This window comes from Phalacrocorax aristotelis, chromosome 2 (assembly GCF_949628215.1).
Source record: "Phalacrocorax aristotelis chromosome 2, bGulAri2.1, whole genome shotgun sequence".
NCBI classification, from domain to species: domain Eukaryota; kingdom Metazoa; phylum Chordata; class Aves; order Suliformes; family Phalacrocoracidae; genus Phalacrocorax; species Phalacrocorax aristotelis.
In genome coordinates, this window is record NC_134277.1 from 155,474,627 (window position 1) to 155,500,816 (window position 26,190).

The following is a 26,190-nucleotide window of genomic DNA, read 5'->3' on the forward strand; positions in this document are numbered from 1 at the left end:
TTCACATACTTCATGCTTGATGTCATGAGTCAGGTGATTAGTTTTAAACAGTTCTAGGGTTCAACAGTTATTTCCCCATGTTTCGGTAGGACATGAAAAAACCCATCCGACGGTCAACAAAGAGAAGAAGAAGAACAATTGCAGATGAATCAGCTGAAAATGTTATTGACTGGTGGTCCAAATACCATGCTTCTGTGCTCAAAATGGGAAAGGTAAGTCACCCAGCATGCCCAGAACTGTCATGGATGAGCAATGTTGTAAAAGTAGATTTATTGCTGAATGATTCCTTTTTGGTATTACATTTATAATGAGTTTGTCCATTGTCTTTTTCTTTTGAAAGTCAAAAGGAATTTTTTCCAGTGAGGGAAACCCTGAAGATGGTAAGAAAATTATTTGAATCTTTCTATTGTTTTGTGCTACTAATGTTTTGCTTCTCTACTATTTTGCTATCAGAAATTAATGTCTGGTAACAGAGTACTGTCAGTATACTGGGTTCTTCCCTGTACAGCTGATCAGATGGTGGGTAGGTTAAAACTTCTCAGGCAGTGTTGGGTTAATATGAGTTTCCTGTCATTCAAATCTCATGTACAAAGATTTGCAAAGTCAAAGTCCTAAATGGTAGAAGGTAGAGATTATCCTAAACTTAGGTTGCATTTGTAACAGATTCAGAAAAAGAAACTTCTCTCAGTGTTGAATCCAATTCAGGATCAATGATGTAGGAACAGCTTCTGCTAGGAGACTCTGTAGTCATGTGTGTTACTTCCATAGCTGAAAAACTCTGTGTCTAGCTCAAGTTCTAGCAGAAATTTTTTGCACAAGAACAAGAACCTAAAATAGTTGGCCAGAAATATGCTCTCTGTGTGTGTATGTATATGTATCTCCATACATATATACTCCATGGCTTAGCATGTCCTCCCACAATCAAACAGAGCTCTAGAAAAAAAGCGGTTTTGGACAAATGTGACTGCTTGAGCAGATTGGGAAAGAAAAATGTTTACTGTTTACACAGAGCTACTATTCAGAATTAAACTATAGCATCTTCCCATGCCAGAGCTGACTGCACTTTGCCAGTGATTGAGGTGATTTCTATTTTAAACTGTGTTAGTATTGCTCTGGATGGAAGACATGACCTAAATGTCAGATGGTAGAATTCTGGAAATAGCAGCTGACGGTGTTTCAGTGATTATCAGGGCTGCTGAGAGATGAGTCAGAGTTCAGTTTCTGAGTGGAAGTCACTTGTCCACATCAAGGAAATATTTTGATAGAAAATGTTCTACAAAGATGCGATGTTCACTTACAATTAGAAATTTACTTGACATTGTGTTCATCCACCCACATGCTATTCAATTGTAGCATATTGTTTTTGACTGATAACTTCAGGTCTTGTAAATTTTTTTCTGATAATTTTTGTTACATATTTTTACCTATAATGATAGCATTATACATACAGGAGGGCGCTGATATAACATATACATAGATATATGTATTTTGAAGCATTTAGTGATATCAAACACAGATGAAGTATTCAAAAACAAAAGTAAAGTGAACTCAAAACCCGGATTTCAGCCAAAGAACTGAACCATCTCAGTGCCATTTTTGAGGGCTCATCCTCTATCTGTTGGGAAGTCCCCTCTCAGTGTTCAGAGTCTGGCTTGAGGCTGGTCAGACACCTCCTCCCATTTCTCATACTTCTGAGCTTTCCCAAGGTGAGATTCACACTATTTTGTGATGCCATTAAGCAGAGATGGACTTGAATCACCTGACATCTGAAGTACTGGTCAGCCTAAACAGCAGCTTCCAGTTTTCAATAGGCCTTAAATTTTATGTGAAAGCTGTTAAGATCTGTTAGTTTACATCTGGGATCAGTCAGAGTGGAAGGAAAAGGATGTTCTGGGAGATGGCCAGCAGGGAAGGAGTGATACAAGACACTATCACACCTGGTCCACCAAGCTCATCATGAAAACTGTTAGACACAGAGCGGATAAAATGCTAGCTCTCTGCTTGGGAGGAGTGGTGGGAAAAGAGAGGACTCTGTGCTTGGCCATGGAAGAATGACTAAAGAAGGAGCAAAGGGGAATCTTAAAAATGTACTTTACATCCTTATCTGAAGCATTTGATGTGTTTTGCTAATTCAAAACCTACACGATGTCATGAAATCTCTGCAGATAAGCAGACTTCTGACCACATTGCATTGATCATAGAAGAGGATCCAGACAAAAAGAAGAAGGATAAGACACTGAAAAGGAAACAGAAAGAAACTTCGAACCTAGCAACGCTGCAGGTAAGAGAGAAGTAAGGCTGGAGGCTAAGGCTGTTATTCACTGGCTACTCAAAGCTGGGTTTAGCAATACCCTCCTTACATTTATTTCAGACACCTGAAAATGAATAAAACACACAAAATGATAGTGACAATGCACATCAGCACTTGGGGCCCAGAGGAAACCAAGGTCTCATAGGGTGGATGTGGCCTGCTTGGCCTTAGACCTTCAATTTACCAGTTTGGACACACCCAGAGAGGCTTAAGTGAAAATTCAGTTTTGTTGTTCACCTGTAAAACACTGAAGTTGGAAATCCCAAATTTCACGTTGGAAATACTACAACCTATTAAGAATGACTTTAAAAAGTATATGGAAAGCATTTCTGTAACTGCTTGTGCATCCTCCCTGATAGGGAGGTAATATTCAGCTTACATTAGATTTGGTTGGGTAACAACAGAAAGATTTCAAAGAAAACTATATGGGTCATGTAAAATGACTGGAGAGATGAGGAGGTTTGAAAAGATTAGGACTGCTTGGATTAGGTTGTAGCTGAATAACGGGGAATTTGAAACTGCTGTTTCCACTTTTTAGGAGATGGCGCTAGTCTAGGCCCTTCCCCCTAGGACTTTGGTTAAGGACAAAACTGCTCCTGTTTTAAGTGGGGAATTAACTTTTCTTTTCCTCAAGGACTTTTGCAAAACCTTGGGTTTATTAAAATCTCTATTTTGAGTCAAAATTGATTTCTAGTCATCTCATCTTGTAATAAGAAAGTTGCTATAAATATATTCACTGCACCACAAAAAGTAAGCATTCTCCTATTTTCAAAGATTTATGATGGAGACTTGGAGAGTGAATTTAATAACTTTGAGGACTGGGTGAAAACTTTCCAGCTCTTAAGAGGAAAATCGAATGATGAAGTTCATGCTGACTCTGAAGACAGAATAATAGGAAAATTTAAGGTAAATTTTAATGTTGATTAAATGGGTAATATTTTACAGACTTTTATGTCTTCATGCATATTTCAGGTATACCAAAGATCAAACAAAAATACATTGACAGTCTGTTGTAAGTAGTTATCTCTTTTATTGCATCTCAAGTCATATTTTTCCTTTCCCATTATCTGATAGATGAAAGCAACCTCCGGCACCAGGTGCTCACTGTTGTTTAGAAACAAGGAATTACAAAAAAGCTTCAAATCACAGAAGGGGAAGAAGAGATATATTATGTTATCTGGATTCCGCTAATGCAACTTTATTACTGCACTATCAGTTACAGCAGCTTATATGTAATTTTCAGTAATTTCAATGGAGGCCCTTACAGCTACTCCGGTTGGAAAAAATTGCACAGCCTGATCCAGGGTACCATTAGGCAATCTGAAAATGTAGTTCAAAGCACGAATAATGTTAGTAAGATTTCAAGCACTTTGTAGAGGAACTGATTAAACTCATTGATACCTCAATTAGTTTGCAATGCAAATTTCTGTTCAAATTACTTGCTATTGGCTTTCAGGCAGTATGAGCTACCCAGCAGCCTGAGTCCATATTGATTTATATAAGTTGTATAGCGGCTGCAAAAATGCAGTGGATTCCAGTCACACTGTTGTAAAACCAACTCAGTGGAATTATCAATTTTCAAACACAGTTAAGGGCAAAATATTATTTTTAGAATCATAATACTAAGAAAACTAGATTTAGAACACCTGCAGGTGTTAGTCCTTTAAATAATAAAATTGAGAGCTAAGAGCATGCAAGTACTTCTTGCCATAATGTAGGTATGATTATAGTACCATGTTATAGATCAAAGACATTTTAAAAGATGATGTTTAGTGCACTGAAGCCTGTGTTCCCTTTGAGTGGTACCACAAAATGTGTTGTGTATATGTATGTGCTGCAGCACAGGCTGCACAAATGATATTTAATTTGCATTCAAAGGGTTGTTTTTATATTGTACTTGATCTGTTTTCGAGGGAGATAAAAGACACTGTATTTCAGGGCTCCTTCTGCATATACCCAAGTCCTGAGGACGGCAGCCTGCTAGATGGAGGGCAGCCCCGCATCCTGCAAGGGATACCACTAAACCACTCCATCAAAGTCCTCATCAGGGTTTATATTGTGGCAGTAAGTAGACAGATGTTCCTTTAACCTTGAAATAACTTGAACATTTCTCTTCAACTCAGTTTACCTCCAACGTCTTTGCAGTGAAGCTTCTGAAAATCCTCTCTGTGTGCTAGAAATTTTTTTGACATATTTCAGACAATGTTTCATGTTGTAGAAATGGGTGTTCAGAGTAGAAAACATTACATATTCCTCATGATTAATCACAAGACTGGAGAATCACTTTGCTTGTTAAAACTGAAAGGGCTAGTGACACAACTAGCATAGTATGGACAACCTGTTCCAGCCAAAATATGTTCTAGCCAATTTTAATCAGTAGAGTTATTTCAAAATGACACACATTTAAGCAAAGCCTTCTCAGAAAGGGGGAAATGGGAACATATTGTTTAAGTGCTGTGAAGTGCATGTAATCAAAGGTAGATGTTGTGAATAAGTTATGGGGTAGAGAAAGAGGTAGAAATATAGAGGACGAGATGATGAGGGAGCCCAATGTGAGAAGTCAAAGGGGTAGAAGGAGCTGATATTTCAGAGAGACAAGAGAGGTGCAGGTGTTCTAAGAGGGGAAGAATGGCATGCAAAGAGACAATGACAAACAGAACAGACGAGAAGAATAGGAAGATGTTGCTTTACTTCCTGAATATAAAGACTTCCAAGCTGTCTCATAAATACAGTCTGAAGAGTTGTTTTGCACCATTCATGGGTCTGGATCAATAGTTTTGGGAAACCTTCCCTCACTCCTACATGCACTTGTGCAGCCAGCTTCTTCCTCAGTGTTGCCTCTCATGCTCATCTCTTTTTCCATCTTAGTGGTGGGACTGCACTTACATCTGCTTCGCCTTTGCAAGCTCTCGTCTCCTCCAGATCATCTTTTCCCAGTAGCCTGCAAATCCAAATGCCAAATTTTATATTACACAAGGCAAGCAAAACCCCTGCGCTTCCAGAACACCCAGAACTGGGTAGAAAACCCACAGTCCTGTGTTGTGACCATGCTGCATTTAAGTAAGCTTCTTGAGGACACAGTCTTTCTTCCTAACAGGCATTAAACCTCAGCCCAGCTGATCCAGATGGCAAGTCAGATCCCTATATTGTACTGAGACTGGGCAACACGGAAATTAAAGACAGGGAAAACTACATCCCTAAGCAGCTAAACCCAGTATTTGGAAGGTCAGTGATGGCTTATTTTCTTATTCAGGGGTGATTTCTGCTTTATCACTTGCCATGACTATTACTATTAGTATTACAATGTGTTTGTGTTTTATGCTGATTTCTGCCTGTTTGGATGTTTTGTAATTTTACTGGTTAAAATGTTGAGAATTGGTGTCATCCTGTATGATTATAAATTGTTTCATCTTCATACCAGTCAAAACACATCACGGAATGCAATCTGTGAGAGGTTTTGCAAAATGGTGCATGAGAGGAAATGAGACAACAAATTATCTTGCCTGTGCAAATTAATGCGATTTTTAACTTTAAAGTGAAATAAATATCAGCACAGTAAAGTGTGATTTCACAAACTTTGTTGCTATTTGAGGTTGAACAGAGTGCCAAATAAATCTCATCATTTTAGGACTAGGACCAAAAAAACTAGTTTTTTGAACCCACACAGTCTTCTGAACAGGAGAGAAAGGAGCAAGCTGTCAGTAAACATCAACCTTGTGTTATCAATGCCTTATACTTATTTATATTGTTAATGCTAATAGCTGTGAAATTTTGCCAGTAAGTTTCCCTGTTTTAAGAAGGTTGAAAATGTTTTGAATTGGGATGGAGTTGTTCCGTAAGAACATTAAGACAGAGAAACTATACTATGTTGGACTGAAAGCCTCCTAGGCCAGGGTCCTGTGTGCAAAAGCAGAGACTTAAAGAAAAAAGTGTAAGGAGACAAGACAAGAACAGAGTGGTCCCTCCATAGCATGCCATCTCAACTGAACTGTGATTATGATAAACTGTAAAGCACAGCTATTATAGATGCATAGAGACAGAATGGGAAATTGCCAGTGTTGGTTTTGGACAAGGTTAGGAATGGGCTGTTCATTTGAATAGTCTTTGCTGCTGCTGCCACTGGCAGCACTGGGGTGACTGGACCAGCAACTCCTTTGCAGCAGTAACGCATCAGTCATGGTAACCACCTCTTGTCATCCTAGAAGCCCTGGTCAGCATGGCACCACCAACATCTAGCAATCCCAGACCATTCCCAAACCTCTCTCTCTCCTCCAAAAACTGCTCTGCTGTTTCTTTGCCCACTTTGAGAGAAAGGAGCAAACTCGTCCTTCAGGAGACGAAGCTCAGTTTTGCCTGTGTTTTGGAGAAACCTGGAACCAGTGTTGTGCTGATGAGGATGTCCTGTTTTCCACTAATCTGTCAAATCCCTTTTAAAATCACTTTTATATTTTCAGCTTCCCTAAACATCTCGAAGATAATTCCTGTCCCTGAAAAATGCACTGAGGGAAAAGGGAATTCTGATCTTTGCTTTTTTGAGACTCATTTAAAGCTTTTGCCTGATCATTTTGTTGGGTGCCCCAGATTCTTATATTCAATATTTAACCTGGAGCTTTTGGAATAAAACAGGGAAGACTCAGATGTGCCTTTTGGGTGTTCTGAAAAGCGTGTGAGAACTCTTACATCCAGCTTCATTTGCCTTATAATTTCCATACTTTTACCTCTATTGAACTCAGGATAAATCATTGCAGCTGACCAGCTCAGTTCCATTGCTCTGTCCACTGTAGGTAGGTACTGTACAGGGTAGGCAGGAGAAAGAAAATACTTTTGCACTGTGTGTTTCCAGTATGTTCATATATTTCATTGAAAAAAACCCACTACCAAAGGACCCCACTGCTTATTTTAAGAGACACTGTCCACAGGTTGTTTGCACAGTATTCATTAACTTAGTCTTTTAGGCTTCAAAACTGATTTGACTGCACATAGGTCTTATTTTTTGCTCTAGATCATTTGAAATCCAAGCTACGTTCCCCAAGGATTCCTTGCTCACAGTCCTGATCTATGACCATGACTTCGTGGGAACAGATGATCTCATTGGAGAGACTAAAATTGATTTGGAAAATCGTTTCTACAGCATGCACCGAGCTACCTGTGGGTTACAAAGTCAATATGAAATGTAAGTACTTCTTCAGACAGCAACAGAACATATAGTGAATGACTTGACTTGAAAGAGAAAGTCCAGATGTGGCTAAATATTATGCTTTCCCCAGCACAAAAGTGTCACAGGAGGTGTTTTAATTAAAATTCACCAAAGAGCTTAGCAGTGGCTTTAGGTAGCTGCCAGCCTCGGTAGAAAGTGGATATTTTAAAATTAACAACACTGTTCACCAAGTATTTTAGAGAGTAAACAGCATATGTATAACATACCTGCTTGATAAACTGCCTTTGGACAGGCATAAAGGGCAAATGGAAAAAAAAAATATGTCAGAGAAGTCACGACAGGGCTCTACCCTGCTCTCCATTAGTCAGCTGCAAGTGGAGTGATTGCAGCAAGGCCAGTGGGACTGGCGTGGAACCGGGGGGAGCGGGAGCAGAGAGAGGCTGCTGGCATGGCCTTTGGTCACAGAGGTGGTGGTGCTGAGTTCCTGGTACCTGTTACACAGCTGCATTCTCAAGGATGTTGTTCACAAAGATTAATTAATGCAGAGAAAGCCAAATTAAAATAACTCCATTGCCCTGGGGTGGGGCGCTAACCTGGGAGATGTAGCTTTCTGGTTCTTCTCCTATGACTGTTTATTTTATCTACAAACAAAGGGTAAACAACGTAAAAAAGCAATCCAGGGGCACAGTCCAAACCCCAAGACTTCCCTTGCCAGCTCAAACTCCAGTGTGAGGTATTTCTTTACGTGCTTGTTCCAGGTCCCAGATAACCTCGGCTTCTCATCTGCACGCGGAAGGAACAGAACACATCCCCTTAAATGGAGGTGTAGACTTGAATCCTTTAGGTAGAACAGGGAAAAAGCTCTGGTCCTTTTCCTCTTGGGGAACATGCCAGTGCCTCGGCTACTTTATCTAAGCTGTGGGTAAGGCTGCCTCAACCCCCTGGCGAGTAGTTGGCCCCAGGACCTGAGCAGACAGAGTGGGTGCCTCGAGAGAAAAGTAGTTCTGGACAATTCAAAGGAAAAATTTGCTGAGCAGATGTCAGGGCCTCTGACCACAAAGCTGCTTCCCTCTGCATGGGAAGTCCTGATTTGCCTGTGCACTTTGTTGAAGGAAAGCCTCACCCATTTCTCTTCAGTCTCTGTTCCTCCTTGCAGAGAAGGATACAATGCATGGCGAGATGCAGCCAAGCCAAGTGAGATCCTCACCAAGCTGTGTAAGGACTACAGAATAAGTGGACCCTTCATGCGGCCAGGAGAGATACAAGTAGGAACAAAAGTGTTTAAGGGACAGACAGTCTTCACAGAAGATGAGAACGGTAATGTAGTTCATTATTATTCATCTGCATTGTAGCAGTACCAACAGCCTGCCCAAGCTGTAGCGGGGGCCTGTTGTGCTATGCACTCTAAAGTCAGATTACTGGAACCTGTCTCTGCTTTGAAATACTCATATAACGGTGGTGATGAAGGCTGTGTGTATATTAGCTATTGCTAATATTTTTTTGTTTTTTCTTCCTCTTGATTATTACCACTTTGACTGCTTTTCTGAAGCACTAACACAGCACTGTGTAAATCCAGGTATCTGTGGGGTCCATGAATCCAGAGGGCAAGGCAAAACTTGCTTTCAGAGCCCCCAGATTAAAAAGAGGGCAAAGCTACCAATAAGTTGACTGTCCGTATCACACAGAGGTGGAATGGGACAGAGCTATCAGTGAAAATGTCCCTGCCCATGGCAGGGGGTTGGAGAGATGACCTTTGGAGGTCCCTTCCAACCCAAACCATTCTATGATTCAGTTTTACCCTTAGGGTAAGGAAAAGAGGTGTGAGGATGGAGACTTTCAAGGAGGAAGAAGAGGAGCTGGTCTTGGAGATAGTAGTGGACACCTGGCAGTGTAGGGAAACCTCTACTCCGTTATCTGTGTTTATCTGTCTTCAACAAAATTCCCCTTGGCAGCTACAAAATATAGCTCTCACCTCGACTAGAAGGCTGTTCAGGTAGCACTGCTGAAGGGAGAAGAGTTGATGTGTTTTTGGTTTCTTGGCCTGAGAGAGATTTGTGACTCCAGCATTGCTGTTTGTTTTCTTCACTGGCAGATGGCCAAGACTGCCAGCAACAGGATCTCTTGATAAAAACTCTGGTTCACTAAAATGAGCTTCACACAAACCAGCCTCAGACAAGATGATGGAAACCAAAAGCAAGGAAATACAGAACCAGATGGCAAGATCCAAAGTCTTTATGTACACAAGTTTTTCAACATTGTAAAGAAGTAGTTTACAGCATACAGTCTTCTGCATGATCCTTATCCAGACTGCTGTTCTGACAAGTACATCTGGGTCTTTATTTCCTTCTGGGTTCCTGTGCTGGTCATCATTTGGGTCTATAAAACTAACAAAGACCACAGATTTGACATATAGAGGAGTACCGAAACGGGGGAGTAGTACCATTTCCACTTTACAGGTAGAGAAAATTATACTTGTGGGCCTTACATCCAGATTTAAATTGCAAGGAAAAGAAAAATTTTACATTGCTGTAGGAGCATAGAAGTTGAATAGAATAGAATAGAATAGAATAGAATAGAATAGAATAGAATAGAATAGAATAGTATAGTTCTGTTGGAAGGGACCTACAACAGTCATCTAGTCCAACTGCCTGACCACTGCTCCCAGGTAGTCTAGGACTACCTGTAGCCAATGGGAAGAGATAAGCATCTTCAGAGGGTGAAAACAATCTTTAGAAAGGTGCCTGAGAGATTATATGCATTATCATGGAACAATCTGTCCTTGCTATTGAGGCTGCCTGACTGAGTATCTCAGGCTAAAGACCTTGCTTTTAGCTGGCTAAAGTTAGATGAAATACACCACTCTATCCTGGTTTCAGGTGGGATGGAGTTAATTTTCCTCCTAGTAGCTGGTGTAGTGATGTGTTTGTATTTAATATGAGAATAATGTTGATAACACAGTGATGGTTTAGTTGTTGCTAAGTAGTTCTTACACTAGTTAAGGACTTTTCAGCTTCCCATACCCTGCCAGCGAGGAGGCTGGGATGGGGCACAGCCAGGACAGCTGACCCAAACTGGCCAAAGGGATATTCCTTGCCATATGATGTCATGGTCAGTATATAAACCGGGTGGAGTTGGTCAGGAGGCAGCGATAGCTGCTCAGGGAGGAGCAATCACTGTGGGTGGTGAGAAATTGTATCATGCATCACTTGCTTTGTATATGATTATTATTATTACTATTGTTGCTACTACTACAACTACTACCATTTTACTTTATTTAGATTATTAAACTGTTCTTATCTCAACCCACAAGTTTTCTCACTTTTACCCTTCTGATTCTCTCCCCCACTGCACTGGCAGGGGAGTGAGTGAGAGGCTGTTTGGGGCTTAGTTGCTGGCTAGGGTTAAACCACAATGTCTCAAACACGTATCTGTGCACAAGAGGGAACTAGGACTCATAACCATAGGGTCATCTTTCCTCCCTCTCTGAGGCATTGAGAAGAGTTTAATACCTGCTGTTTAAAACCCAAACAAACCTTTTGTCTCCTACCAGCAAATCAGAGATAGCAACACGGCAGGAAAAGTGATAACTGTTTGCTGACAGAAAGGAGTCTTCACTTTCTTCTCTCTTAGGTGCTGCTCTCCTAACGTAAAAGACATCCCTCTTCAAAAGTCTGGTTTCCTTTTGTGTGGAGCCCACACAAAAAGTGAGGAAATAGAAGCTGAAGAGCTCAAAGGCTTCCTCTGCTTTCCAGTATCCACCCTACCTTCACTATTAGCATTGGTCTTTCCTTGAGCTGCCATTCTCTGGGGTCTCCCTTCCTCCAATGCCCAAGCTGAGCTGGTCAGGAGGTAGCATGTTCTTGCCCATGGACTTCAACCCTTTTCCTATGAGGTGTGATTCGGTTCTCCAGGGGATTCTTATGTGCTGCCATCACAAGGCAAAATGAGCTGTAGATATGACTCCTAGTGCCTATTTACTGTCAGGTCTGTCAAAATCCAAGTCTCCTTGTCTTTCATGAACTGTATAAAGGCCTCACATTTGCACTTTTCTGTAAAAAGTGTAGTTCACAGATTTCTACCACCTTCCTGTTAGAAACTGCTGCTGTAATAGTGAAATGATTCACTGTGTTTTATAGATAGACTGCTGCCTGAGTTAATCTCCTGCTAATCTCCTAGTTACCCTGGTGGGTATCCTTATTTCCAAGACACTTCTTTACTTAGCTGGGATATAGAAAACATTCCTTTTAACCCAAGCTGATTTTGAATGATCAGCTTTAATAATTAATGGAACATATTACCAAGAGATTTAATATTATAATTCAGCTGTCTTTGTTCTTTTTGTTTTACTTTTTCCTATAGAGGAGCCAGTTGAATCGTATGAACATCTTTCCTTAAAGGTATTACACGCTTGGGAAGAAATCCCTGGAGCTGGGTACAAACTGGTCCCAGAGCATGTTGAGACTCGGCCTCTCTACCATAAGAATAAGCCAGGCATTGAACAGGTAGAGCAGCTCAGAGATCGTGCTGACGGTAGACCCAGGAGCAGTTTTTCTTTCCTGCAGTTGCTGTGGTTTCTATTTGTACCTGCAAACTTAGAGACACAGCATCCAAATACTGTACCATACATGAGACTTCGTACAGTATCAACCTGGAAATTGTCACACATGTATATATATACAGCCAGTTACCTAAATACACAGTAATTACACAAGGTGTGACTGCATATTTTCATTCTTTTAAATGCTTTAATTTATTAAGTTAACACAAACTCTGCTTGTATTTGGGCTTTGGTTCTTTTTAATCCTTTCATCACGTCCTATTTTCATATGGCTTTTACCTTGAACTTGCCAATGTTTGAGCTCAACTCCAACTTCACCAAATTCCTGAGAGAATGATAAAATGTGTGTATGAAAAAAATATATTGTATAGTAAGTTTATAGATGAAATCATAGTTACAGGATAGTGAGCTGGTTGGTGCTTATAAGAAAGCGATGGTTTTGGATGTCAGAACTACATTTAATGCCTTTTGAAGTCTCTCTAAATTAGGGTTACGGAGATGTTTATCTCTTTGTTTTCAAGGGTCGTGTACGGATGTGGGTCGACATGTTTCCTGAAGATATGCCTCTGCCAGGACCCCCGGTGGACATTTCACCAAGAAAACCCAAAGGGTAATACTCTGCTTTCTTCCCAGCACAGTGGCATAAGTCTTCAAAGACTGAGTCTTTCTTAAGTGTCTGGAAAGAACTATGAAAAGAGCTATCACAAAAAACTTCTGTGATCCTGAGAAATGTTTTCTTAGGTTCACATGACTTTAAGTAAAAAGAGAGCATCTAGTTTGATCTCTTCCACCAAACAACTCAAAAAACATGGTGATTTTTGCATCAAGGGACATCACATGCCTCTTTTAGAAAGGTATCCCTTTTTCATAGAGAGATTGCAGGTGGCTAGAGGCAAGAGTCCCTTAATAATTCTGATGTTATCATCCACTTGTTGAGCTGAAAGAAGTAATTCTGGTTTCACTACCTCTTTCAGCTAGATAACTTACTTGACCCTGGTTGAGATCTTTAATCTGATGCAATAGTATTACACCTAATGGATTTTCAGCACTTCATTCAAAGATAAGATGAAGAAACACATAAAGCAGCAACAGACAGAAGATATACATTTAGAATAACCTCTCAAGTTTCACACAGATACTGCTTTATATGCAACACTACACATAGTTCTTCAAGCTAAGTGAATGTTTGTAATTGAAACACAAAAATGAGCAACAGAGTTCTCAGCCCACCCAGTATCAGCTTTATTCCAATATTTTACCGAGGCCTTTCCTGAGAATTTTATGTCTGAAGCAGCATCAGGTATTATTTGTGTATTATTAATGTTTGAACAAGAAACAATGTAATAAAAACTTGTTTCTTTTCCTTACCTTTTACAAAAGCCAAGATTTGACAAAAATAACAGTCTATGTAACAATTACTTTTTTCAGACCAGAACTTTCTATAAAGCTCCTTAACAACAAGCATTTTCCAACAAAATCCAAATTTAAAACTAATCATACCACAAAACCAAAATGTTGCTGCAATTATTGTGGTCTACAAAAGCAGGGAAAAATATTGTCAAACTACTAATTACGAGAAAGAAAGTAAACATGCAAACACGAGTTACACATTTTACTGAGAAATGCATATTTGCTGCAGCAAAAGAGGCTCCAGGCTCCATAAGACTTCAAACACTTCATGAAAACACTTACTGACAATCTTCGACTGAACAAGGAGCTGACAGAGTATTGCATATAAAAGTTTCTTTGGCTAGTGCAGAGGCTTGGTTTTCATGGTCGTCTTCTCCTTAAGAGTTCCATGGCCTGTGATATCTGTTAACTTCTGGGGCAAAATTTTTCACACCTGAGATTGAGCCTATTTCCAAGACAACACATGTCATATCAGAAAAATCATATGTTGATGTTCTCAAACATAGGGTTTTTAAAATAATTTTGCAGTTCATACAATGACTCAAGGCATACCTAAATTTTTGAGTACCAATTTTTTATGTCACCTGTAATATCTGTATTTCAGTTCAAGCCTCTAGAGCTTTGGATGGCCACCATAAAAAACTCTTCCCTTTCAATGCACTGGATTGCACCAAAAATACGCCAACCAAATACAAAGTTTTTTAGGCATTTCTTCTGAAAAGCACCTCCCAGGTAGCTCTGTTTTTCATTAGCAAGCTGCTTGCTGTTCTGGAGACTGCTCTGATGATGTGTTCAGATCAACTTTGCCTTTTTTCACTGCAGCATTTTTTTGTGAAAAGAATTGAAAAGGAGCAGGCACATAAAAAGCAAGGAATTTTCTATCCCTCTGAAGCTGCCTGTGACCCCACTGTTGTCTGGCATGCTTCAAAGGCTGAAAGAAGCCACCATTCCCACACTATGACTAGATTCTTGTAAACAGAAGTAGCCTGAGGATGATGCTATTTTAAGAGTTTTGCACAAATACAACATTTATCACTTTATAAAAGCACGATTTGATAGAGGTTTACATTAGTGTCTGACCAGGGCTTGAGTATACACAGGCCTGCTTTCTTTTCTTTTTCAGCTATGAACTGAGGGTAATAATCTGGAATACAGAGGATGTAATTCTAGAAGATGAAAATATCTTTACGGGGCAAAAATCAAGTGATATCTATGTAAAAGGGTAAGTTCTTCAGGATATGTCTTCAGGATATGTCTTCACTTTGCTCTAAATGCCTGCCCAATTACTCATCTATATTGGATACCGCTTCTTTTTTTTTCCCCCGTTCTTAAAAACAAGTAACTGTAAAATTATTCTAGTTGTTACTTCTCACTCAGGCAGAGACAGCACAAGAAGAGAACCAAGCCCACAGTTTAGCAAACAGAGATCAAACACTTACAGATCTTGAACTGTAAGAGCTTACACAGATGCAGAGATGTTTGATGTAATCAGAGAAAAGGTAACTGTGGCCACATTGGAAACAAGAAGGCAGGTCTTCTCTAGGCTATTTATACTGAAAATATATTCTAACCTCATGTGGGGAGCATGTGTGGGTGAATGAACATGGCCATGCTGCGGAGAACATCGTGTGGGCACTTTTCTGCTCTCCATCTCTTTCCCGCTGCAGACAAAGTGTCTTTCACAGCTCCACAGGTCTTACTGGGATAATCAGTAAGACATATCACATAAATAAAATGAAAGAGAGAGAGTGAAAGGGGAGCTTGACACTCAAACCAGCTTTCTCCTGCGATCGTAGCAGATTACTTCTTAAATTTACTGTTTCGGAGTACTGCTTTGTACTTCCTGGTTCTGAGCAGGATTTGAATACAAGTACCAGAAAGGGGTGGGAGGAATTATGGCATAACTGGCAGTAGGGAGTACTGGAAATCTCAGATGTGAGACTGGTCTTAGATTTCTTGCTGTGTTTCCACTACTAGAGAGGGGGAATAATATGCCAATATGAATTGTGTCATTGTGGAGTTCTGGAAAAATCTGAATTTGTACAGTGCTAGGCATATGGAAGAATGAATTTCCCTGAAAATCTGTTGCAGTATTGCCAATGACCAAATGCAAAGAGCTGGAGGAGGGACCACTGGAACTGATGAAGCAGGGAAGGGATGAAATTTTCCACTTTGCAGGTTCTCAAAATTACAGGAACATTATAAGTAATACAAAGTAAGCATAAGGGCAGTCTGGTGGCAGCTCTTACTCCTGCAGGGTATATCTACATGCATTTTACCAGGGAAATTTGTGTGAGCTCTGACCAAGCTGTGTGGGGCACCGGGAGCGGTACCACTCTTTTGGAGCAGGTGATATTAACCTGGGTGAAGCACACACTAATATAGTCATAAGGCCCCCAGCATGCTGTGAGGGTGGTTATTGCACACACTGACTAAGCAAACCTCCCTTTGCAATTCCCTGAGAGGAACTACTCTGAAATCACTGGTGCTCACACAGATATATCCAACTTAGCAATAAACTAATGTGTTCAGAGCAGCAGCAGAGTAGCTGAGAGCACAAAATAGAGGAAATAAATAGGGAGCCAGCCTTTGTGCTGAGCTGTGTGATAACATGAGGACACCACTATCAATGCCAGAGCAGTCTGAAAGGGAAAGTCCGGAGTGGATAATTTTTTGCTTCTGTGCCTTAATGATGACGACACAAATCCCCTTACATTCAGACAGTGCACATGGCACTGAATCTGTCACCAGGCATGGATTTGCACTAGGGGCAGTGCTGTGCTTGGGATTGTTACTGTTTTTCCCAATTACTTTTTGAAATAATGGGGTTGCAGGGGAAAGCCACTCTTTGGATGCAGTGCAAAAATGCTAGTCTTTACTCAAGCTGTGATAAATCACCTTCAGAACTAAAGCATACCTAGCTGGATCATTACCTCTGTGGAGCTCTCCAGAAGACAAGATCATGTTTAGGAAAGTTTTGTCCTTTTGTAACATAGTATTGCACATCAGATGTTGTGCACACTGCAGCAGAAATCAAGAGGAAGTTACAAGAAAAAAACAGGGAGATTGGTTTATTTATTTATGGCATATTTATAGCCTCCAAACTACAAATGGTTTAGACTCCAATACTGAGCACTTAAATCAGTCTAGGGACATCGACACAGAGTTTATTAGCGTGGCACAACATGAATACAGGGTGATTAGTAGTGGATAAATGAATGATGCTGTCCTTGCTGGTCCCAAACAAGACAGACATCTTGGCCAATAGTAAGTGGCCAACTGGTACTTTGGGATCTGATCTAAACAAAAATCACGTTCTCACTCTCAAATTTTGATCATCACTGGCCATTGCTGCAGCCTGTGCCATGGCTCAGAGGTAGCTGAGATCCCTGAGCCAGGGCTGTCACTGTGTGTAGCCGTCCTGAACGGTGTGTTACCTTGTATTGATTAGGGAGGAATTAGTAAATTATCGTGCTTGTAACCAAATAACAACAACCACAACTCCAGCTCACCCGGTGACAGCAGTGTATTCCACTATGTTTTTGCCGTAGATGGATAAAGGGCCTGGAAGAGGACAAACAGGAGACAGATGTACATTACAACTCCTTGACAGGAGAGGGCAACTTCAACTGGCGCTTTCTGTTCCCATTCTACTATCTCCCAGCAGAGAAAAAAATGGTGGTTAGTAAAAGAGAAAACATATTTTCCTTGGAAAAGACAGAGAGCAAAATACCTGCTGAACTGGTGCTTCAGGTGTGGGACTTTGAAAGACTCTCTTCAGACGATTTCTTGGGTAAGTGTGCAATGGATCTATCTGAACTTCACCTGAGGTTTTGCCAGACCAGTATTTTATATATCTGTCTGGTTTCTGAGTGTTGTCACATTACTTATCCCTCCAGGCTCTCTTGAATTGAACCTGAATGGGTTCCCTCGAGCAGCAAAGACAGCCAAGAGCTGTAACCTAGAGATGGTCGTGGCAGCAGGTGCAGAAAACAAGATCTCCATATTTCAGCAGAAGCGTGTCAGAGGCTGGTGGCCTTTTGTCAAGGCTGGGGAGCTCACGGTAGGCAGCTCACTACAGATGAACAGATTTTCTCTGGGGCTGATACGCTCTGCTGAGATCCTGAGACAGACATCATAATTTTGGATATGGCATCTGAAGAACAACTGCCACTGGTAATGCATAGGACTCCTCCAAATGCTACAGTGGTCCCCCATTGATGTGGTTCATACAATCCCAGGCAACCAGAGCACTTTGTACTTTTTCGTTGCTTTCTTCTAATGTTTGTCTCCCAGCACAGTGGTAGAGCGGAAAATCAGATGTTTCCAGCCAACTTTGTCAGCTGGGGAAATCCTGGGAGGAATCTCACCTGCTTATTTATTTCTTTTCTCTTTATTTTGCACTGCAACCAGGTCCAAGGAACTGATTTTGGAGTGGAGTCTACCATTATTCTCCTTGCTAGCGACACAGCTCAAGTAGAAAAAGCACAGTTCTCTATTCCGGTTGAAGTATGCTCACTAAGTGAACACTTTTTAGTTTAGTGGCAGGATACATTTGGCATTAAGGAATGCAAAGGACAATGACAACTTCCCCCAAACTCTGCAAGACTTGTTATGTTAGAAGTATTATCCTAAGAAGAGCACAAATGCTGCCACACCAATTTTAATTTCCCTGAAGCCTCTAAAATAACAAGGCTTGCAGCAGGTTATAAATCTCACTCAGTGTGTATCCGTTTATCTCAGAGTTTTCTGCTATAACTTCTCTTCATAATGTTGTAATGCTTTCTGTGTATAATCTGGAGCCACACTGAAATTCTCAGTATTTAACACAACTTCTCCATTTTCCCTGTCTTTAAGTCTCCTTTGTACTAGTACAGCAGTATAGGGATACTCAGTGTAAGTGAGAGACAGCTCTGCTCCTCCGTTTCCTAGGTGGAGTGCATGTATCTAGGCATGAAGTACATCACAAAAGTTAACTCTGCACATGGTCTTTGGTCCACTTTCACCTCTCAATCTCCTTGTCTTCCACATTAATCCCTTTTATCCGCACCCTTCTTTCAGCCCAGTTCTGTGCTGAATCCCAGCCACTGGCCGTAGATTAACACTTTAGTTTTTGATATCCACAGATGTATGGGGTAGGAAAGTAACAAATACATGAAAAGCCATTTGTCTGTTTTTCATCCATCACAGATTTTATGAAGCTGATTTGATTTTTACCCACTCTTAATTGTTACTGGAATCTTTAAATCTCTGAAATCTTAAATTTTTTTTTTGCTTGGCTTAATTAAATGTATAGAGGAGATAGTACTGAAAACCCCCAATAAACAGGGAAAAGGGAGAATGTCTCTGTAACATAACACAGACAGACTTAACAACAGATTTGTGCTGTGGGTACAAGAGAAAAACAAATATTTAACCCATATTTAGGAAGCCCTAGCTTCTATAGCAGAAGTTACAGTTGATACTAATAGTCCAAATAACTCAGATTACATATTTCTATGGCAAGGTGTAGCAGACATGATCTTTTATAAGTGCTAATGTTTTATTAGTCACTCAACAAGCTTTAATGGCTTGTCACGATAAAAACAAGCAGTAAAGCAGCAGTTATATTCCATTATGACTTTTCTGAATTCTAGAAATTATCAGTCAGTTGCTGCTGACCAAAGTTATCCTTTTCTCACAGTTCTGACTATCATCTTCTGGCCATCTATGAAGAAAATTGACTTGGAATCCAACTGTCAGACCCCTATTCTTTTAGCCTGAACAGAGCTCTAGGACTAGACATTTTCTGCACACAGGTCTCATTTCTATTCATCATCTTCTTGCAAGCTGAGACCCCACAGCTCAACTGCTCCACAGCTTGTGACTGGCTGAATTTCCCCCCACTGATGGACTGCACCTTGTCCAAACCATCAGCACAGCTTCCAGCTCAGCTGTTGGGCTTCACCAGGATGTGTGCTAGATGGAAGACAGGTCTGTTCAGATGAATTATGTTGTAATTTAGGAAGCAGAAAAGTTACTTATGGGTCTAGAAGAAAACATACTACCTCCCCTTCCTCATGGTCCTTGAGCACAAGTCAGGAATTTGGTGCTTGGGCTTTCCTTTGTGTTTTCTCTTTATTTGCAAAGACTTTATCTTATTTTCTTTAATCAGATTCCTTCACCCTCAGCTCATGTCATAATTTCTCCACAAGCTGAATTCTTCTGTGATTTAATTACAATAACCCAGGGTTGGATGTTTACGTTTCACCTCTCTGATCCAGGGCAAAGTGGAAGCTGAGTTTCACTTAGTCACAGCAGAAGAAGCTGAGAAGAATCCAGTAGGCAAAGCTCGAAAGGAGCCCGAGCCCTTGGAAAAACCCAAGTGAGTAGGAGCATACGAATTAAGTAAGCTGGGACAGGGGTGTTCAGCTGGATACGGGGAAGAGCAGGTGTCCTTGCTCCCCCCCTGGCTTTTCTTCTCTTTCCTGCTGTAACCTCGAGCATGCAGTTTGGCCAATTTGTTCATTGCTGGGTTCCCTCTTGGCGGGGCTGGCTGCCAGGACTTGTAGCTGGCAACACTTTCCAGGATGGCTGAAATGCCTTCCTCTGGAACCCAAAATAAATCTGCCCATTTTTCCTCAACTACAGTTCACGTATGGGCTCATTCCATAATGGACCTGGCATATGATAACATCTTAAACCATCATAACTTATGCAAAGATGGATGATATTTATTATGTTAAGAGGATAACTATAAGCCATTAATGTTTAAGTGCTTTAAAATGACTGTATGAAATATTTTCTCTGTCCAGATTTTTTTTTATATGACCATTAGGAGACAGAGTCTTAGTATTAGGAAACAAGAATTTTGGATATTAGCAAAAATTTCTTCACCAAAAGGGTTGTCAAGCATTGGAACAGGCTTCCCAGGGAAGTAGTTGAGTCACCATCCCTGGAGGTATTTAAAAGGCTTGTAGACGTGGTGCTTAGGGACATGGTATAGTGGTGAACTCGGCAGTTAGTTTACAGTTGGACTCAGTCTTAAGGGTCTTTTCCAGCTTAAATAATTCTATGATTCTAAGAATTATCTGCACACATTTAAAGGTGTCTTAGCTGCTACATATCCATGGAAAACTGACCTCTAGTTAATAACTAGATGCATACATCTAGTTATTCTTGCATAAATTAATCACTTGCAGATAGAGACTCATAAAACATGAAAATTGGGTCATGCAGGAATGATAAGACTTTAGCAAATCTATCTCTAATTTTTTTACACTTCAGAAAGAATGAAGATGTTTATACTTAATCATAAGACTTAAATGAAGACATTTTAAATGGTTTAACAAAGGCAGTTGATCTAGAAGGAGCATTTTATCTTTCAGTATTTGCCACATCAAAAAAATATTATCAGCTGAGATTTTTGCATTCAGAAAAAATGTATTTCTAATCTATTTTGGCTCAAGTACTTTGTTCTACTAAAGTAATGAGAGAAAAATTGATGTTATATTTCCTGCTACCAAAGCTTCTAAAAATCAATTGCTGATCATAATGGTAATCATTGCACATTCTGTTTAATTTTGTTGGTTTGATATATATCTCAGGACAAACATGAAAGAGGAGAAAACAGCATAAAGGTGGAATCACCAATACCCCTACAAAGAGTATAAATTTAGCCTGAAAATTAGATGTATCAGAGACTTGTTGAAAACTAGCCTTGGAAAGACTTTAATCAATCGTTTCACCCAATATCTTTACCCAAAGGCAGGGTGATCTATGCCTGACATATGTCTGCCTGAAAGATTTCCAGTAATGAAACTAAAGCACTGTCTTACAGAGAAAAGAAGACTGGGATAGCTCTGAAATGCATCTGGTGGGAAGCAATCAGCCTAGGCAGTTTAAAGAGGCAGTGTAGTGTGTAATAGAAATATTACATGTCCAGAAGGTTGTCAACAGGATGCACAAAAGCCCCCTCTCATTTTTTCAGGCCCAGCCCATGCACCCCAAGCGTCCTGGGGCTCCAGGGCTCCCTGTGTTTTCACCTCAAGGGCATTTTATCCACAAATATGCTGTTGGACCAAAAGGTTTGCAACAGCCTGGTGGCCCCTTCTTTGCTGCACAGCCAGCCTGGAGGCGTTTTGACCCAGAAGCCACAAAGCCAGTCTTCCTCCAGATCTTGCACTGAGTAATCAGAGAGGCTCCACATCCAAGTTTTTATGATGAAATACATAGCCAACACATGGCTCAACCCAGCTCTACACTTAACTGAGATGTATGCCTCAATTAAATTAAAATTAGGGTGGGACTAGTCTCACTTGACGTCACCCATCTCAGGTGGAAGCCATTCAGACTCCTTTTGTAGCTGCTCATGCACAGGTGGGTGAGTCACCCCATTTACCTAACACACGTATCTTAAGATGGGAGTTGGGGAAAGAGGTGAATCATCCTCCAGAAGATCCTTCCTCCCCACACGCAGACAGCCCACATGACTAACCAGGTTGGGCATCTAAGTTTTAAAGTTAGGCAAAATAAATCCTGAAGTTACTAAAGTGATATCAGCATGTGGATAATAAACACTATTTTAGCTAGACACTCATTTCTGGAAAGAAAAGAAACTCATAGCTGAAGACATTGCATGCCTCAGTTCCATAAAGATGATATTAAAGTTTGCCAGCTGAGCATCCCCGAGTGATGGAATATGAGCTTCATACATGCAGAGCAGTCAAAATCTACTGAGAGATAAGAGATTACTGTTTCTGCACTTGAAATGAGTTCTCTTCAGGAAGACGTGGATCTTAAGGAGCTTTGTGTCAGGACCTCTGTATCTCTATGCCAGGACTGTAGGTTCACATTTTTTCTGCTAATCGTCTAGGCTCACACAGAGGAAAAGAGAAATTTTCAGATTGTTTCGTATAATTAAGTTTTTAAATTAAGAAACCAAATAATTTCAAAACCAGAGTTATCTTCTAGGAGCTACTAGGCAGTAGCAGACTCTTTAACATACCAGAGCAAAGGTGGACAAAGATTAAATGTCTGGGAACTAAAGAGAAACATGCAAATGAGAAATAAGGTGCAGTGAGTGTAATTTCCTGCTGGCCAAAGCACCATGAAGTTATCCATCTCTTCATCTCCGCCGATCAAGACAGGATGCTTTTCCGGATGCACCCTATTATAACAAATACTCTGCTATAACTGGTACCGAATGCTATTGCCTACAATGCAAAGAAAACAAATGAGCAACAGTACGGCTTTTACCCCCTGTCTTTAAAGGTTATGAAAAGCCTTTGAGTAGTTGGAACACGCAGACTAATGGTAATGAGTCTGTTCAGTAAGTTTTACTCTTTGGAGTATCTTTTTTTTTTTTTTAATAATTCCTCTTAACCTGGAGGGTTTATTTGTTGATTTATTTCTGAGTCATTTCCACCTCAGTGTAAAACACAGTTTTTAATGAAAAGATAATCACTTGGCCTTTTACAGCCTTTCTGTCACATTGGCTTTCACTTCCACAAGCTGAATGCTGAATTCTCCAGTTGACTAAGACATTGCTTAAATTTCTTAAACAGCTTTCTGGAGTGAGACAAGGCCATTGCTTTTTGTGATCCTCAGTCTGAATTTCATTCTCCTTACTGCTGCACCATCTGCACAGTTACAGATTGGTTAAGAAAGACAACCTGCACCCAGTTTTGCAGGTGTTAATGTTTCTACACACCACCATACTCGTCAGGTCATCCCATCACACAAAGCTGACAGACGTTGCCTCAGCTCATCGCAGGGGTAGGGCTGTTGAAGTCAGAGGCATAGTGACCTCCAAAGCTGGGTGGCATGCCGGAGGAGAGACTATGCTAACATTTTTCTGAAGGAGAACATTGGTTTCCTCTCTGTCTGTAGCCAGCTTTGCTGCACAGTGTGAAAAAACTCCTGTTTAGTGAGGAGAATATGACATAGGGCAACGTTCGGAAAAAAATTAGGACAGTGGAGTGCAGATATTCTCCACCAGAAGAAGGTGGCTCCTCTTTATGTACCCAGGCAAACTACCTCGATTTCAGGTTTCATCTCATCTCCTGTTTTCAGGACGTCTGCTTTAAATCTCCTTCTGAAAATATGCCATTTTGGGCCATATGCCAGGCCTGAGCTGGCTCTGACTGTTACGGCACTATGACTATCACTGAGCAATCAGAATTTTTATAGTGGCTCATTAGTGCTTTTGCAATGCTAAGTTCCTTGAAAAGATTAGAAAGCTTTTGTACTCAAGTTCAAGATGTCTGCATTTCTTCTTTAGGATTTATCATGATCTTGTCTGTAAATTTGAACCCCATATCTTGCCTTAAATTGAGTAGCTACAAAGTGTGAACTGAATTTTGTTCTGAGTAGTGTGTGGAGCTTGGGCTCAGGGATGGATAGAAGAAGAGTGACCCAATAATATGTGAAACTCATGGAATTTCCCTCTAAACTCTTCATCAGCTTCCCAGGAGTTAAAGTAATTTTTAGACTCAAACATACATTTTGCAGTGGGGTATTTTTGGAAATAGATGGATCTGCCTTTACAAAAGTTATTCTTTTTCTTTCTCCCCTTTTAGCCGACCAGACACATCCTTCTCTTGGTTTGTAAATCCTTTCAAGTGTTTGTATCATCTGATCTGGAGAAATTACAAGAAGTACATCATCATTGGCATTATTCTACTTATTCTCATTGTCTTCCTGGTGCTTTTCATCTACACGCTGCCAGGTGCAATCAGTCGTAGGATAGTTGTAGGACAAGGGTAAGTTATGGCTCTCATTGTAACTAATCATATACAAACACTTCAGTTAAAAATAGAAGTCAGGCATACAGAATTAATCAACCTGAAACACATCTCATTCCTTGTGAAGAGAAAACATAACTATTCGTATCAGAAACGGGAGCTCTCAGAATATTTTAATGTCTTCTTTGGCTGCTCATTCAAGCCCAGCCTTAATGTACATTTTCGTTAACATTCTGCTGCAGCTTTATTGACAATGAAAGTTTGATTCTGCATCTAAAATTTTGTTTTAAAGTAAATTCCTTAATGCTAGGAAACTGACCTGTCAGTCAAGGTTTTATTGTCACAGCAAAATGATTAAATATTAAGAGCAAAATCTGTATAAAAAGTTAAATGTATAGTTCAGTCTGCATAGTTTTGTAATTAATGATTCACACTATTTTTCAATGACCTTATAATGGCATGCTTTTTTTTGAGATAAAAGGTTTATTAAAAGAAAAAATCTAAGATTAAATTGTCTCATTCGGTGTCATCCTCCACCTCTCAGTAAAAGTTCTGTGCTCTGTAAAGACATCTCACACACTTATAAATGAGGTAAGTGTTGGTGACAGTTAAGAGCAGAGATGGAAAGAACTTTTTTCAGCTGCAGTTTGAAAGTGCTGGAGGATGCTGGAGGAGAGGGACTGGGAAGATGAAGACTCAGCCACAGGCACTGAAGTAGCAAATGAACCTTGTAAAGGAGAGACAACTGGGAGAATCCTGCTGCTTGAAAAGCAGGGGGAAGGAGGAATGGAAAAGAGAAAAGCTGCAGAGCGGAACAAATCATAGAGGATTAAAGAAAATGAGGAATAAAACCTTACACAGCTGTCAATGCGAAAATCCTCATCCTACTTAAGAATACAGAAAACGCTGCAGCCTGTGTCATGCACAAGGCAAGGCTTGCTAACTTAAGGACCCCACTTGGCCTTAAAATGAGTGCGTATGAATTTGAAGTAGCTATAGAAATCTCCTCTAGTCTCATCCATGGTTAGACATGTTGTAAAGGTGGCCTTTGAGAAAATGCTTTCAATCATGCCCAGATCACACAGCGTGCAAGCACCCTTTGCAAATTTTGAAGTATCACAAGGCAAGAAAAACAAATCCTGGAAATGCTGATAATTCTGCCAAGCTCAAGGTGCAGGAATAGACACGTAGGCATCTGCATTACTCTCAGAGGCCGCCTCTGTGGGAAGCTTGTGTGGTGCTGTTTGTACCTGGCCTGTTGAGGTTGTGCAGTGAGCCTCTGTGTTCTCTGCCCTACAACACAGGTAACTGCATTACTCTGAAAAATGGGTATCAGTGAAGCTTCCACAGAGAAATTATTTTACATTTAAAAAACATTTTAGAGGCTTATTTTGGATGGGACGAATTGCTGTAAGGGTGCCACTTCCTTATTCCATTATAAAGGCAGATGGCTACAGGCAGGTTGAAACCATCCCATCCCCTCCTCACCCAGCAGATTGTGACTCTGTATTTCTTCTAAATTTCATGTGCTAAGTATAAAATAAATATAACTAAATTATTTAGGTACCTGAGTAATTACATTACAACTAGACATGTGGCAAAGGACCACACTGGATGGATTTTACTGTTAGGCTATTTTCCTTTAGAAGTATATTTAATATGACCAGGAAATTAGAACAAAATTACGTGGTTGAATCTGCAGTAGTTAAATGTAGCAACAGAAGACAGTGATGTGAAAAGGTGCTGATCACCCTCAAGTCCCTCTTTGTCCCGTATCCCTTTACACTGGGCCCTCATCTGGTGCAGTCTCTGCTTACACATTACTTGTGACACATTCCTCTGAAACCACTTGTTTTTCAATTTTCTGCTATTTTGCAATTGGACCTGTATGAAACACAAACGGAAATGTTATTTCTCCTAATATGTCTTACCATACCATGAATTTTGGAAAAGAATTTTAAAGGCTCCAATAAGAGCAAATAAAATTATTTTGTTGCGAAAGGCCGGAGACAAATTGTGACAAGAGGGG

The 26,190-nt window shown here is 40.3% G+C and overlaps 1 protein-coding gene across 1 annotated transcript in view; it reads left to right on the forward strand.

Moving 5' to 3' along the window:
* FER1L6 (fer-1 like family member 6) overlaps nt 1–25,698 on the forward strand; it is a 101,102-nt gene extending 75,404 nt beyond the window's left edge. The window contains exons 27-41 of the mRNA XM_075085760.1: nt 90–212; nt 341–380; nt 2,166–2,281; nt 3,086–3,217; nt 4,250–4,375; nt 5,409–5,536; nt 7,314–7,484; nt 8,626–8,786; nt 11,829–11,971; nt 12,549–12,637; nt 14,561–14,659; nt 16,989–17,230; nt 17,337–17,500; nt 19,701–19,801; nt 23,997–25,698. Coding sequence (XP_074941861.1) covers nt 90–212; nt 341–380; nt 2,166–2,281; nt 3,086–3,217; nt 4,250–4,375; nt 5,409–5,536; nt 7,314–7,484; nt 8,626–8,786; nt 11,829–11,971; nt 12,549–12,637; nt 14,561–14,659; nt 16,989–17,230; nt 17,337–17,500; nt 19,701–19,801; nt 23,997–24,183 — 2,022 coding nt within the window. The 3' untranslated portion in view covers nt 24,184–25,698. The remainder of the gene's footprint in view (nt 1–89; nt 213–340; nt 381–2,165; nt 2,282–3,085; nt 3,218–4,249; nt 4,376–5,408; nt 5,537–7,313; nt 7,485–8,625; nt 8,787–11,828; nt 11,972–12,548; nt 12,638–14,560; nt 14,660–16,988; nt 17,231–17,336; nt 17,501–19,700; nt 19,802–23,996) is intronic.
* Nucleotides 25,699–26,190: the final 492 nt, after the last annotated feature.